This window comes from Chlamydotis macqueenii, chromosome 1 (assembly GCF_036417535.1).
Source record: "Chlamydotis macqueenii isolate bChlMac1 chromosome 1, bChlMac1.mat, whole genome shotgun sequence".
NCBI classification, from domain to species: Eukaryota; Metazoa; Chordata; class Aves; order Otidiformes; family Otididae; genus Chlamydotis; species Chlamydotis macqueenii.
This window is the reverse complement of record NC_141556.1, coordinates 55,827,984-55,840,734: the sequence shown is the minus strand read 5'-3', so window position 1 is coordinate 55,840,734 and position 12,751 is coordinate 55,827,984. Positions and strand designations below refer to the sequence as shown.

General features: G+C 40.2%; 1 protein-coding gene across 15 annotated transcripts in view; it reads left to right on the top strand.

Moving 5' to 3' along the window:
* TNRC6B (trinucleotide repeat containing adaptor 6B) overlaps window positions 1–12,751 on the top strand; it is a 149,456-nt gene that overhangs the window by 95,130 nt on the left and 41,575 nt on the right. For 13 of the 15 annotated variants that reach the window (XM_086752522.1, XM_086752498.1, XM_086752514.1 and 10 more), the window contains 3 exons: window positions 1,594–1,938; window positions 6,954–9,278; window positions 10,588–10,746. In XM_086752522.1, the coding sequence (XP_086608648.1) occupies window positions 1,594–1,938; window positions 6,954–9,278; window positions 10,588–10,746 (2,829 nt within the window). The remainder of the gene's footprint in view (window positions 1–1,593; window positions 1,939–6,953; window positions 9,279–10,587; window positions 10,747–12,751) is intronic. The other 2 variants (XM_086752587.1, XM_086752580.1) reach the window with 1 other exon arrangement.

Here is a 12,751-nt window from a genome sequence, read left to right as displayed (position 1 = left end):
GAAAGGGAATTGTGAGTCAAGATGAAATACTGAAGATGTGTATTCAGAAGAAGTAAAAACTGAGGTGATTGAAGTGGAGAACCTGAAATAATCCATGTTGTCATCATCAGAATACTTGAAGATGGAATAAGAATTGTGCTTGAAATAGATTAGTTGAATGTTTAGCCTTTGGTTTTGCAAAGGTTTTAGACAAGTAACCAAAAGCTGAAACCATGTATATAAGTGGAATGAAAGACAAGAAAAGTACTGCTTATGGTGAGGTACCAAAATTGAGTGAAAATTACATGTTTATGGAAACTTCAGAGAAGTTCAGGCAACTAAAAGTCCAAGAGATAAGTGAGCATCTGATGAGTGATCATCTTGAAAGTAAAGCTTATTTAGGTGATCTAAAAATACATTCAATCTTGATTTGTACACTAGTTTTCTAAAAATTGTGGGGGGAAATTGCAATTATTGACAGAAGAGAGCTATGATAGTAACTTGATTTTACAATTAACAATACCTTTTCGGGAGTTTGCGGCAATGAAGCCTATATAGAGAAATCGGAAAACTCTTACCAGAATAAAATGTAAGGAATAATACATTCATGTTGCCAAAGAGAAACTCACTTGTTTTGATCTCTCATTTGTAGGAGGAAATGTTTTACTGATTAGGTTCACTTTGCTGGCAAGGGGTTTCTGGACATCCTTTTCTTTTATTTAATCTTCAACAAAGGCCAGAGTAGTTGTATTAAGTTTTTCTTGCCTTTTGAGTCTGATGTCTTGGCAATTACACCTTCTGGGTGCCGGACTGGGCATTTCTTTTGCTGTGTTTCAAAAAAGCACATGGAAAATGTAAGGGGTCACAAGTCTAGAGTCTCTTAAGCAAATTTTGTGATGGTGTTAGTACCTCAAGGATTTGTTTTGTGGTTTTCCTCTTCTGCAATGCATAATAGCCCTCAGAAGCAGCTTATCCTTGCTAAGAGGGGCACCTGGTGACCAGCTGGGAAGCTTTAGATGAGACCAATACAAAAACTGTATGTAGGACTGCCTTTTGGGTGAGAGTTAACTACTATTGCTTTATTTAAGAGCAGTACAGAGAACTCAGATTTGTTAACTCTGAATCCAAGAGGAGGGAAGGTTTTTTCCCCTCTTTTTGTTTGTTTTGGCACTGGCCACGTAATGTAATAAGCAGGTGAAAACTTGGGATCTGATTTCAGATCTTCCATAAGGGTGATGCATAACAATCAAAAACCAGTTGAAGAACAGGGAGCAGAATGGGGAGGGAAACCAGTTATATTTGACTGCTCATATTTTAAAATGACTCATTACCCAGAGTGGTATTCTTCGCCAACTTCACGCTTCCAGGAAATTAGAGTGAAATACTTGCTGAGGGCAGTTTCATCCTAGGGTACAGAGCTGCACAGGAGGTAAGGAGTGGGTCGTTACTGCTTATTTGTGCTTCTTCAATTAAATTGTTCTTCAGTAAGGTTGAAGTTGCACAGTATTTCAGAGGAAAATGAAATTATAAAAAGGAAAGAGTCACAGTGAGTTCTTGTAGCTAACACAGGTGTAAGTGGAAAAATTCCTGATTTTCATTCTTCCTGTTTTTCAGTGCCCGAAGTGACGAAACCAAGTTTAAGCCAACCAGTGGCTGCCAGCCCAATTGGCAACTCTCCATCGCCACCAGTCAATGGTGGCAACAATGCCAAAAGGGTGGCAGTGCCGAACGGACAACCGCCAAGCGCCGCCCGCTACATGCCTCGGGAGGTGCCGCCGCGATTCCGTTGCCAGCAGGACCACAAAGTGTTACTGAAACGTGGGCAGCCCCCTCCGCCATCCTGTATGCTCCTTGGGGGTGGAGCAGGGCCTCCTCCCCCGACAGCACCAGGAGCAAACCCAAACAACGCACAACCAGTGACAGGAGCACTGCTGCAGAGCGACAGTGGGACTGCAACAGGCGAGTAATAATAATAATATTTAATGAACATATGTGTGTGCGTGGCAGAAAAGGGATCACTAAAATTGTGCAGAAGTGTATAATTATATAATAGAATTCCTCAAATTGCTTTTGGGGAGCTTACTTTTAGTATTTTAGCGTATAGACTGTTCTCTTGCTGTTACCGGTGATGGATGCAATTTTTACTACTAGATGGAGCAAGAAAGAGGGTTAATTTATGTTTGGTTTTGGTTTTGTTTTTTTTTTTAAATATGTTTTGGGTAGTTTGAATCAGATGTTGTAATGCTCTTAGGACCACTGCAAAGTAAATGCACAGATAAATGGTATTTTATGCCTGTCATTGAGTAGCTCTTAATAGCTCTTTAGGTTTATTTGATGACATGAATTTCCTGTCTTGTCACTTTTTTAATATGATCTGGGAAAACAGACACATAGATATCAGGTCTGCAAATGGCAGGTGTCTGTCACTTCTCATCTGGATAAGGTAGAAAGATGGTCCTTTTGCTCCTGACTTTTTTTAGTCATAATCTTGTTTTTCTCCTTAGGTAAGACTTTTTGTAAAAGTAGTGACTGTCCTGTTTTCACTTTTCTGTTCACTTTGAATTCCAGAAGATAAATTGATTTTATGACGAGTTGTTTTGTGAGCCTGGGGAAATTATGACTGCTCCTGATTTTTTTAGACCCTTGGGGAATTGCGGTAACTGTAATGTTTCCTTCTTAAGTTATGATAGCAGAACAAACAAAATTCCACTCAAGACATCTGCCTTCTAAAGAAAAACTTAGGTGGTCTGAGAAGTCAAGGACAACTTCAGTTCTAACAATACGGTTGTTTAAAAAAGAAATAATAGGTGCTTGGGAGTCAAAGGAAGAAAATAATGATACCACTATGTCTGAGTTTGCATTTGAAAACCATGCCATATTAATGGGATGGGATTTTTTACCAGTCTTGGAGAACGTAAACTTTTTTTAGTTCTCTATGGTTCAGAAGAAAAAGCAGAGGTGACTTGGAGCTCCAGAATCCAGTAAGCTAGATGAGGTGGCTGTCTTTGTTTAAAAGGATTCTGGGAAAATGAATAATTCCATTTCTTTTGTGGTTTTGGTACTTTAATTCCTTTGTAGCAAATCCCTGTTTGAGAGATTATTTATCTTGTTGTCTTTGATGTTCCCTATTTAGTAGGAGGGAGGTGTGAATTTGAAACTACCATGGCAAAATTTGAGCTAACCAGTCTGAAAACATATCTCTTAAAGAAGACTGATTTTGATAAAACGCTTGAAAGATGAAGGGGGACACGGGACGGAGATGACGGACCCACTCCAGAATGTTTCAACTATATATAAAACCTTAGCATTTTCCCAGCATTGGTATACCTTCACAGTGATTGTAGTGGAGTGACAAAGGAGACTTCATTGTAGTGAAGGATTCTGAAAGTTTTCAAAATTTCTCATGAACAGTATTTTTTTTTTTTGCTGTTGGATATAATATATGAGGACCATTTTGAAGTTTTTTTAGAAGCTCCGTAAGTTCTGTGTAATTAATTTAATACTTAATATTGTTTTTTCTGAGGCTGAAATTTGATTTTATCAGTTCTCATATTCTTGCGTTTAGTTTAATGGTGCATTAACAACTAAGATGTCATATGGTTGTATTTTATTGATTGTGGCAACATTTTATGCCTGTGCTGTGTTGCTTTATCCTGATGTAAGTCAGGAGTGTTGCCAAGAAAGATATGGGTCCTTTAGACCCTGCCTCACCCCATCCAGATTCCTGCACCATAACACGGTTAACGGAACTGGGGAGCTGATTTGGATTAAAACTAACTCATGCTGGTTTTTTAAGGCTAGTTTCAGTCTGGGTGATTTGCCAGTTCAACTTACTGAATATCAGTGGGAACACGTGCTAGCATGTGAGAGTAGATGTGCCAGATGAGTGGGAATGAGCAGCTAGACAAGAGAGAGGCTGGGACTGTCACTTAGGGGGTTCATCAAAGTACTTACGGAAATATAATGTTGCTGTCTGTCTTGCACATCATTAATCCTGAGATCCTGGCTGTTTACAAATTGGGTTTCAGATTGGGCCCAATTCTGTCAGGCACTTATGCACTGATACTGTGATTAAATTAATCTCACGTGAAAACAGTAGTAGATTCCCAAAGGGGAAAATAATACAGCTTTCCTACTTGTTCGCATTGTTATATTCACCAAATAGCTATAGATGGTGTTGATGACGCTTTAATACAAAAAGTCTGTACATAATCCTTCTTTGCATTAATCTTTTTCTACTAGAATTTAAATGCTTCTGTAAGATGGCAAAACTGTAGTTCGCTGAAAGATGACACCAAATTCACTGTTGTCTAGGAATATGGAGGGTTGGGGTGGAGTATGTAATTCTTCCAATACCAGTGGTATTGAGGATGTGCAAGACAATTTTGGAAAACAAATCTTAAATTTTATTGGTGAAAGTCTTTCAATAGTTGCAGTACCTTCTAAGAATTATCACCATGTCTCACAGCAAAACTGCATCTTCATTTCAGGACTCCATTTCAATACTTATTTCAGTTCCATACTTGAATCCTTGAAAGTAGTAATTTGCTAGTAACATTTTTCATTTTAATCAGATCAGAAACTTACCTTCAGCATGTTTGTTATTAAGGAAGAGTCTGTTTAAGAACCAAGAGCCCTTACCCATTATCTTAAGGCAAAACCATGAATTGCCAAAATTTATGGCTGGTTTTATAAAACAATTCTTTAAGTCACATCCTTGTACGCTATGTTAGGAAGCATCCCAATCTTAATACTTTTAGAAAGTCTTCACAGGAATGAGATGTGAAATGCTGTGTTAAAGTCACCTGTACAAAAATCTTGCTAAGTGCGTAGCTACCCATGCATCATTAATCTGCTGAATCATTGCTAAGTTGAAAAGGCAATCTTTTGAACTTGTATTTGACTGTCCTGCTTAAGCTATTCCTGTGATCAGTCTAATAAGAAAGTTTAAAAAATGTTGGGGGGGGGGGGGTGAAGGACAGGGAAGGATTACCTAGTGTACTAAAAAGACAGCCAGATACAAATGTTAATAGCGGCACATTTCCTTGCTCTTTAAGTTTGCACTTGAGGTTAAGGCAACAGAAGGAGCAGAATGTGCATGGGAGCTACTTGGTCTTTTAGATTTTGGTGGCTGGGGTTTAATGGATGAAGACACTCTTCACTGGTGGCCCTCAGTGAAGGGGGATGTAGGAGGCATTCAGTGGATGTTCGGTTGTTAAGCTAATAAACTGAAAGCCTGAGGCAGGCACTGAACGCTGATGTGTTCGTCTTCTATTAAAAGTATTAGCAACCAGAAATTGTGGTCTTCACTTTTGAATATAGAACATAGGAACTTGGCGGGGGCGGTGAATCTGCATTTTTGAGATCATTATGTGTTATTTTCATGGAAGCTGTCATATGAGCCAGTACTGGTAGAAACTATTTATTCAAGTGTGAATACTGATGCAGATGTTACTATGAACTTTACTATGCTCTGCAAAAATAAGTTACACAGGTTGGATGGGATAACTGAGTAAGACTAACATATTAGCATTCAGTACATGGTTTTGTAGAAGGGAGAGTGTTTAGTCTTCATCACTGGGAATTTGTAGTGAGGGCAATTTAGGGTCCTTCAGTATTAAAAATACGTAGAAAAATGAGTGGAACCCTATATAGAGGACAACACCGAAGTGCTAGTGTACTTAAAGATGGGAAGGGAATCTTTGCTGATGTTTTAAACTGGTGATGATAACATGTGTGCATATATGCAGACGTCACGCTGCCACCACTGACACAGGCTTCATCCCTTGCAGCACTGTGTTAATTTTATGTTTGCTTTAAAACAATATGCAAATATCTTTTCCATGTTAAGTTATACCACATAGGACATAATAATAGTTCACCACAGATGAAAGAAAGGGGCTCTATTTATTGTCATTCATCCTGCTAGTTTCCTTATAGTGACTCCAAAGCTCATTGAACTTGCAGGTTACCCTGTACAATGTGCTAAGTTAGTAAAAAACCTAACCCATTGGTTTTGTGTTGAGTTAGTGAACACAGCTGAATTAGTTAAAGGGCTTAACTGCCATCAGAACTGTCACGAATGAGAGGTGAAACTTGGGGAATTTGAAGTAGATAGAGCTGGTGAGAGAGAGAGAGAAGGAAAAGTGAGATAACTTGCTACCCTCCATCCAGTAGCAGAGATCAGCTTAGCTGCTCGCAAAACCACAAACTGTGGTTTCTAGGGTGTATATATATAGCAGTGACACAAATGTGGAATAATTACATACTGAATACAACTTGCACATTACTACACAGTAATTGTAATTTGTGTAGCTTTGGACTTCTTGATTTACAGTAACTTCTGGAAAGAATTTTATTTGTTTTGCAAAGTGCTGAAAGAAATTCCTAGTAGCAAAATCAACTTGAAAAAAGATATTTGGAGCTGAAGGATAGACTTGTTCAGGTTTATATGTTCATGAGATGCTTTTTGTCTTCAAACTTTTATCTTTTGATCTGTAATAAATTGTAGTTGCTTTGAGTCAATTGAGTGGCAGACCGACAGCTGGCTGAGTATGCACGCACATACCTATGAATGTGTGCACATACACATTCTTGTTCTGTTTATAGTATGATTTTAAATGTGTGTTTGAAAAGTCTACAACCAGTATCAGTAATGTTCATTAACTGGATTATAATTATTATGCTGAACTTAGAGCTGGACTGTTAACAGAAGTAATGAGTCAACGGTGAATTTATATGCCCACAAAATGCTTGTGAGAGTTTAAGTGAAGTTTTTAATCAGTATTTTCAGTGGTGTTTTCCAGCCTGATGTTCTTCCAAAGCAACTTTGTTACAGATTTGAGGGAAACATTCTTATTAATGAAAACAGTAATCAGCGGTGTCAAAAATGTGATGTTCAGTGCTTGTAAATAATACTGATTATTAATGGCCTTTTGGGGTATGGGTTTGTTTTGATTTTTTTTTTTTTTTAGATTCAGCAATTGGAGGTGCTGCTGCTTCAAATTATGCAAATTCCACTTGGGGTCCTGGAGCCTCCTCCAACAGCGGCACCAACGCCAACCCAACTCACATCTGGGACAAGGTGATTGTAGACGGGTCTGACATGGAAGAGTGGCCTTGTATTGCCAGCAAAGATGCTGAGTCTTCTTCCGAAAACACCACCGATAACAACAGTGCCTCGAACCCTGGCTTGGAGAAGAATGCTCTGCCAGGAAGCACCACTAGTAACAAAGGAAAAGGAAGCCAGTGCCAGTCTGGAAGCGCTGGAAACGAATGTAATCTTGGGGCCTGGAAATCTGATCCCAAGGCTAAATCTGTTCAATCTTCCAACCCTGCTGCCGAGAGTAACAATGGACTAGGTAATTGGAGGAACTTGAGTGGACAAGATAGACTTGGTCCTGGTTCTGGCTTCAGCAACTTTAACCCAAATAGCAACCCATCTGCTTGGCCAGCACTGGTTCAAGAGGGCAATTCTAGGAAAGGGGCTTTGGAATCTGATAGTGGTAGCTCCAATGCACAGATTAGCACAGTAGGTCAGACCTCTAGGGAACAGCAGTCAAAGATGGAAAATGCGGGTGTTAACTTTGTCTCTGGCAGAGAACAGGCTCAAATTCATAACACTGATGGACCAAAAAATGGAAACACTAACTCCTTGAACTTAAGTTCACCAAACCCTATGGAGAATAAGGGAATGCCCTTTGAAATGGGCTTGGGGAACTCTTCCAGGAGCACTGACGCCCCTTCACAAAGCACTGGAGAAAGAAAGACTGGGAGTGTTGGATCTTGGGGTACAGCTAGGGGGTCTTCTGGAACTGACACAGTCTCTGGACAGAGCAATTCTGGAAACCATGGGAACAATGGAAAGGATAGAGAGGACTCCTGGAAAGGAGCTTCTGTTCAAAAACCTAATGGGTCAAGAAGTGATTCTTGGGATAACAATAACCGGTCTACGGGTGGTGGGTCTTGGAACTTTGGCCCTCAGCATGCAAATGAAAGCAAATGGGGTGAAGGGAACAAATTAACATCTGGGGTCTCTCAGGGAGAATGGAAACAGCTGTCTGGGTCTGATGAACTGAAGATTGGAGAATGGAGTGGTCCAAACCAACCAAATTCTAGCACTGGAGCATGGGACAATCAAAAAGGCCACCCTCTTCCTGAAAACCAAGGCAATTCCCAGGCTCCCTGTTGGGGAAGATCTTCCAGCTCTGCGGGAAGTGAGGTTGGAGGTCAAAGCACTGGAAGCAACCACAAAGCAGGAAGTAGTGACAGTCACAATTCTGGACGCCGATCATACAGGCCTACGCATCCTGATTGCCAGGCAGTCTTGCAGACTTTGCTGAGCAGGACTGATTTGGACCCCCGGGTGCTTTCAAACACCGGCTGGGGCCAAACTCAAATTAAGCAAGATACCGTGTGGGATATTGAAGAAATGCCACGGCCCGAGGGGAAGTCTGATAAAGGAACTGAGGGGTGGGAGAGCTCTGCCACACAGACAAAGAACTCAGGGGGCTGGGGCGATGTACCCAGCCAAAGCAATCAAATCAAGTCTGGATGGGGTGAGCTCTCAACCCCAACGGAGTGGAAGGACCCCAAAAATACTGGAGGATGGAATGACTATAAGAACTCCAATTCTTCTAATTGGGGAGGAGGAAGAACAGAAGAAAAATCGTCTTCCTCTTGGAATGACAGCTCTAGTAAGGATCAGGGGTGGGGTGGACGGCAACCTAATCAAGGATGGTCTTCTGGAAAGAACGGTTGGGGAGAGGAAGTTGACCAAACAAAAAACAGCAACTGGGAAAGTGCAGGAAACAAGCCAGTATCTGGTTGGGGTGAAGGTGGGCAAAATGAGATTGGAACTTGGGGTAATGGTGCAAATACAAGCGCTGCTTCAAAGGGTGGATGGGATGATTGTAAAAGAACTTCAACATGGAATGAGACGGGTCGACAGCCCAACTCCTGGAACAAGCAGCAGCAGCAGCAGCACCAGCAGCAACAGCAGGAGACTTCTGGTTCCTGGGGTCCACCACCCCAAACTCCAAGTAATGGGCGACCTCCAAACTGGAACAGCGGACCACAGCCAGCTGCCCCCAAAGAGGAGGAGCCTAGTGGCTGGGAAGAACCTTCTCCACAGTCAATCAGTCGAAAAATTGATATTGATGATGGCACTTCAGCGTGGGGAGATCCTAGCAGTTATAACTACAAGAATGTGAACCTGTGGGACAAGAACTCACAAGGAGGACAGGCCCCACGGGAGCAGAGCCTGCCTACTCCAATGACGAGCAAATCACAAGCATCAGGTACTAGTCTTACTCCTTTTTTCAGCAAGCTCCTGTGTGTGAGTGTAACCTTAATGCATTAGAGATACTCATGTAGCCTCCAGTTCCTAATAGTTTTATTCCATAAAGAAAACCAAGTTCTTATATGAATATCTGATTCTATATTTAAAGTGTCTTTAAAATTTGAATCAATCAGTCCTCTGCTTGTTGTGCCTCAGTAACTGTGGTCTGAATACTGTTCAGCTTGCCAGTAAAAGAAAGTATTTGCTAGCTGACAAATCTGCATATTCAATCTGAGCTCCGAAGAACAGTTTGAATTATAGGGTCATAGAATCATTTAGGTTGGAAAAAACCCTTTAAGATCATTGATTCCACTGTAAACCTAACACTGCCAAGTCCATCGCTAAATCATGTCCTTAAGTGCCACATCTACATGTCCTTCAAATACCTCCAGGGATGGTGACTTAGCCACTTCCCTGGGCAGCCTGTTCCAATGCTCCAAAACCCTTTCAGTGAAGAAATTTTTCCAGCTATCCAATCTAAACCTCTCCTGGCGCAACCTGAGGCTGTTTGCTCTTGTGCTGTAACTTCTTACCTGGGAGAGGAGACCAACACCCAACTCGCTACAGCCTTCTTGCAGGTAGTTGTAGAGAGTGGTAGAGAGCCTCTTTTTTTTCCAGACTAAATGTTGTTTTTTATATTTAATTATTAAGGGGAGGAGAAATTCTTTACTTACTTTTAGTCAAAAACTTATTGCTCTGAAGCACTCAGTTAACACCTGAAATTGAACAAGTCTGTGATTTAGTTTTTTCGCTCAATTTGGCTCTGCTGTATGGTAAAGAATACTTAGCAAAGTATTTTCTTTTTTGAAATAAGGATAAGAAAAAGCTACCTAGCTTGGAAGTCTATTAAGGTATTATTTTTATGTAATCTCTTCTCTATCTCAGATACGCTTTAAAGAATACTATTTTGTTTCAATATGTACTTCAAATATGTCCTTATTCTTTCTTCAGTATATGAAAACCCTAAGTTAATCTGGTGCTTTTCTTTAGTCACAAAAGTTCACCAGGTAGGACAGCATTAGATGTGGGGTTCATGTTTAACATGGGAGAAGAATACTACTCATTCTTCTCTTTTTTCATCTGTAGAGGTCAGTGCCCGCTCTAAGTTTGGCATGAACAGTTGTCAGTTCTGTTGCACTCACACTATTGAGAATCTAAAGTCCTCAACAGAAAGAATGAAGCAGTAGATGAATGACGTGCTGCTGCACTGCAGTAAATAGTTCATTGTCTAAATGGTCTGTAATGAAAACTCTTTCTCCTTTGTGCAGTCTGGAGCAAAAGCACTCCACCTGCTCCAGATAATGGTACGTCCGCCTGGGGTGAGCCAAATGAAACCAGTCCCGGGTGGGGTGAAGTAGATGATACAGGAGCATCGTCAACAGGCTGGGGGAATGCACCTTCCAACGCCCCGAATGCCATGAAATCTAGTGAGTATAGGCCAGATACCAGCTTCTTTGCAATTGCCCTGTAGATTTTTAGTGTTTGGCCTTGTGATATAGGTCAAGTATGGAGGAATTGTTATCTGAGGACTAGAAGCCATGTTGAATGTCATGTAAGATTTTGATGGATGAGTGATTAAGTACTTACAAATGACTGGAACTTTGTCTTCTGAGGTAATGAAAAGATTCTTAGCAATTAAATGGACAGCTCTCCAGTTTATGGAAGTGTTGAATTATGGGAACACCTGAGTGAGGAAATGAGTCTTTTTCTCAAAATGTCTTTTCTTTGGCTGCCCACTTGTTGCTTAGCATATAAACTTGTTACATGATAAATCACTTTTCCTGATGATATCAGGAATGCACAGTACAGACATTTCACCAAATTTTCAGGCTGTTACATGGTAATCTATGCTTTGGTGATGCAGCTTGCCTTTGAATGGAAATTTTTTTTTTTAATTCTATGAGCGTGGAAATTTCTAACTCTTAAGAACTGAACTTTCTTTTGTGATTGAAGAGACGATGACTGTTTGCTAGGTATTATGTGCCTACAGCTGTGTTCCTCATGAATGAGAAGTTCTTGAAATCTTTTAAAAATTTGCTTTGAAGTTAAAATTTTGCTGCATTAAGAGTTTTATTTTTGTGGAAATTATTCCTGCTGATATAAGCTGTTTGTAGAATTTTTATTTCAGTCTTTTTAAGGAAAATACAACAAACAAAAGCAATCATCTGCTGATAAAGCATAGCAATGTCATAGCCAAAGCCTGTAACGTTTGGATATGAAGTTTGCAGTAGGAAATACAGACTAATAACATGACTGTTACTGAACTTGACTGATGATACTGCAGAACTGTTTCCAGTTACAAGTTGCTTTTGCAACATGTAATTGTTCGGAATTAAATGCTCTATACAGATTCTATGCTCTTGGGCCCTTCTCCCTTCCTCCCACCCCAATTACATAGTTTGGCCATTTATGAATCAAAACTGGGAAAAAAAGCACTGCTTCCTTAGCGTTAGTATTATAGCAGCATTTCGTGGATGGCTGTAGTACTTCCTGTGCCTGCCACATAAACTTGGCACTTTTCAAGATGCTGGCCTTTTTTTAGAGGTAGCTCTGCTTTCATCTGTAAAAAGGCACCAAAACATGACCGAAATAAGAGCCTTTGAAATGCTAACAGTCCATTGCAAATTCTATGGATTTGTTAATACTTGAGATAGTCTTTAAAGTCTATGTGTGGTCACTTGCTTTTCCTAACTGGTCTGCTTGTGTGTCATAACCAAAGAGCTGCAGCATATGCCTGCTATTTTGTACGTAAGCTGTCCCCAGCTCTACAGGAGCCAAATACAGGGAGTTTCTCAGTGATGGATCTTTCAGGTTGGGGTGTAGTAGGTCACCAATGTTAAGGGCTGAGATCTTCATTATCCTGTGTTCTGTGACTGCTCTCTCAACTCCTTTCTAATTGGCACCCAGAAGGAATGAAGAAGAAAGCTACATTATTCAGGGGAGATATTTAATGTCTTGGATAAGTTGGAAGAAGAAATTGGGACAAAGAGCATGCAAAGGCATAATTTATGGTTGAAGGTAAGGACAGGAAACAGAGACTGGCAGTGATTCGAAAAGAAAACTAGTTTAGAGCCAAAGAAGATCATTACGCACCTATTTTGTAGAAAAAAAAAAGTTTTATACAGTTTTATCAGCATTGCATAGGAATTCTCTGTCAAAAGTAAAAATAAATTCAGTTTTCTGTAACTTCATTGTTTTGTCTTTAGTTTGAAAGTTTGTTCGCTTACTATAGCTAATTGTGGCTCCTTACTCAACAAATGCAGAAGAGGAAGCAGGACAAATCATTGTTACACCACTGTCCAGAATCATGTTCAAGAACCTCTGACCTGGGAGTTGTCAATGTAGAAAAATAATCTGTAGTCATGTAGTTAAAAACAGGATCACAGTACTATATTTAAACACTGTGGCTGGAAATAAGTTAAAGCTGCAGGT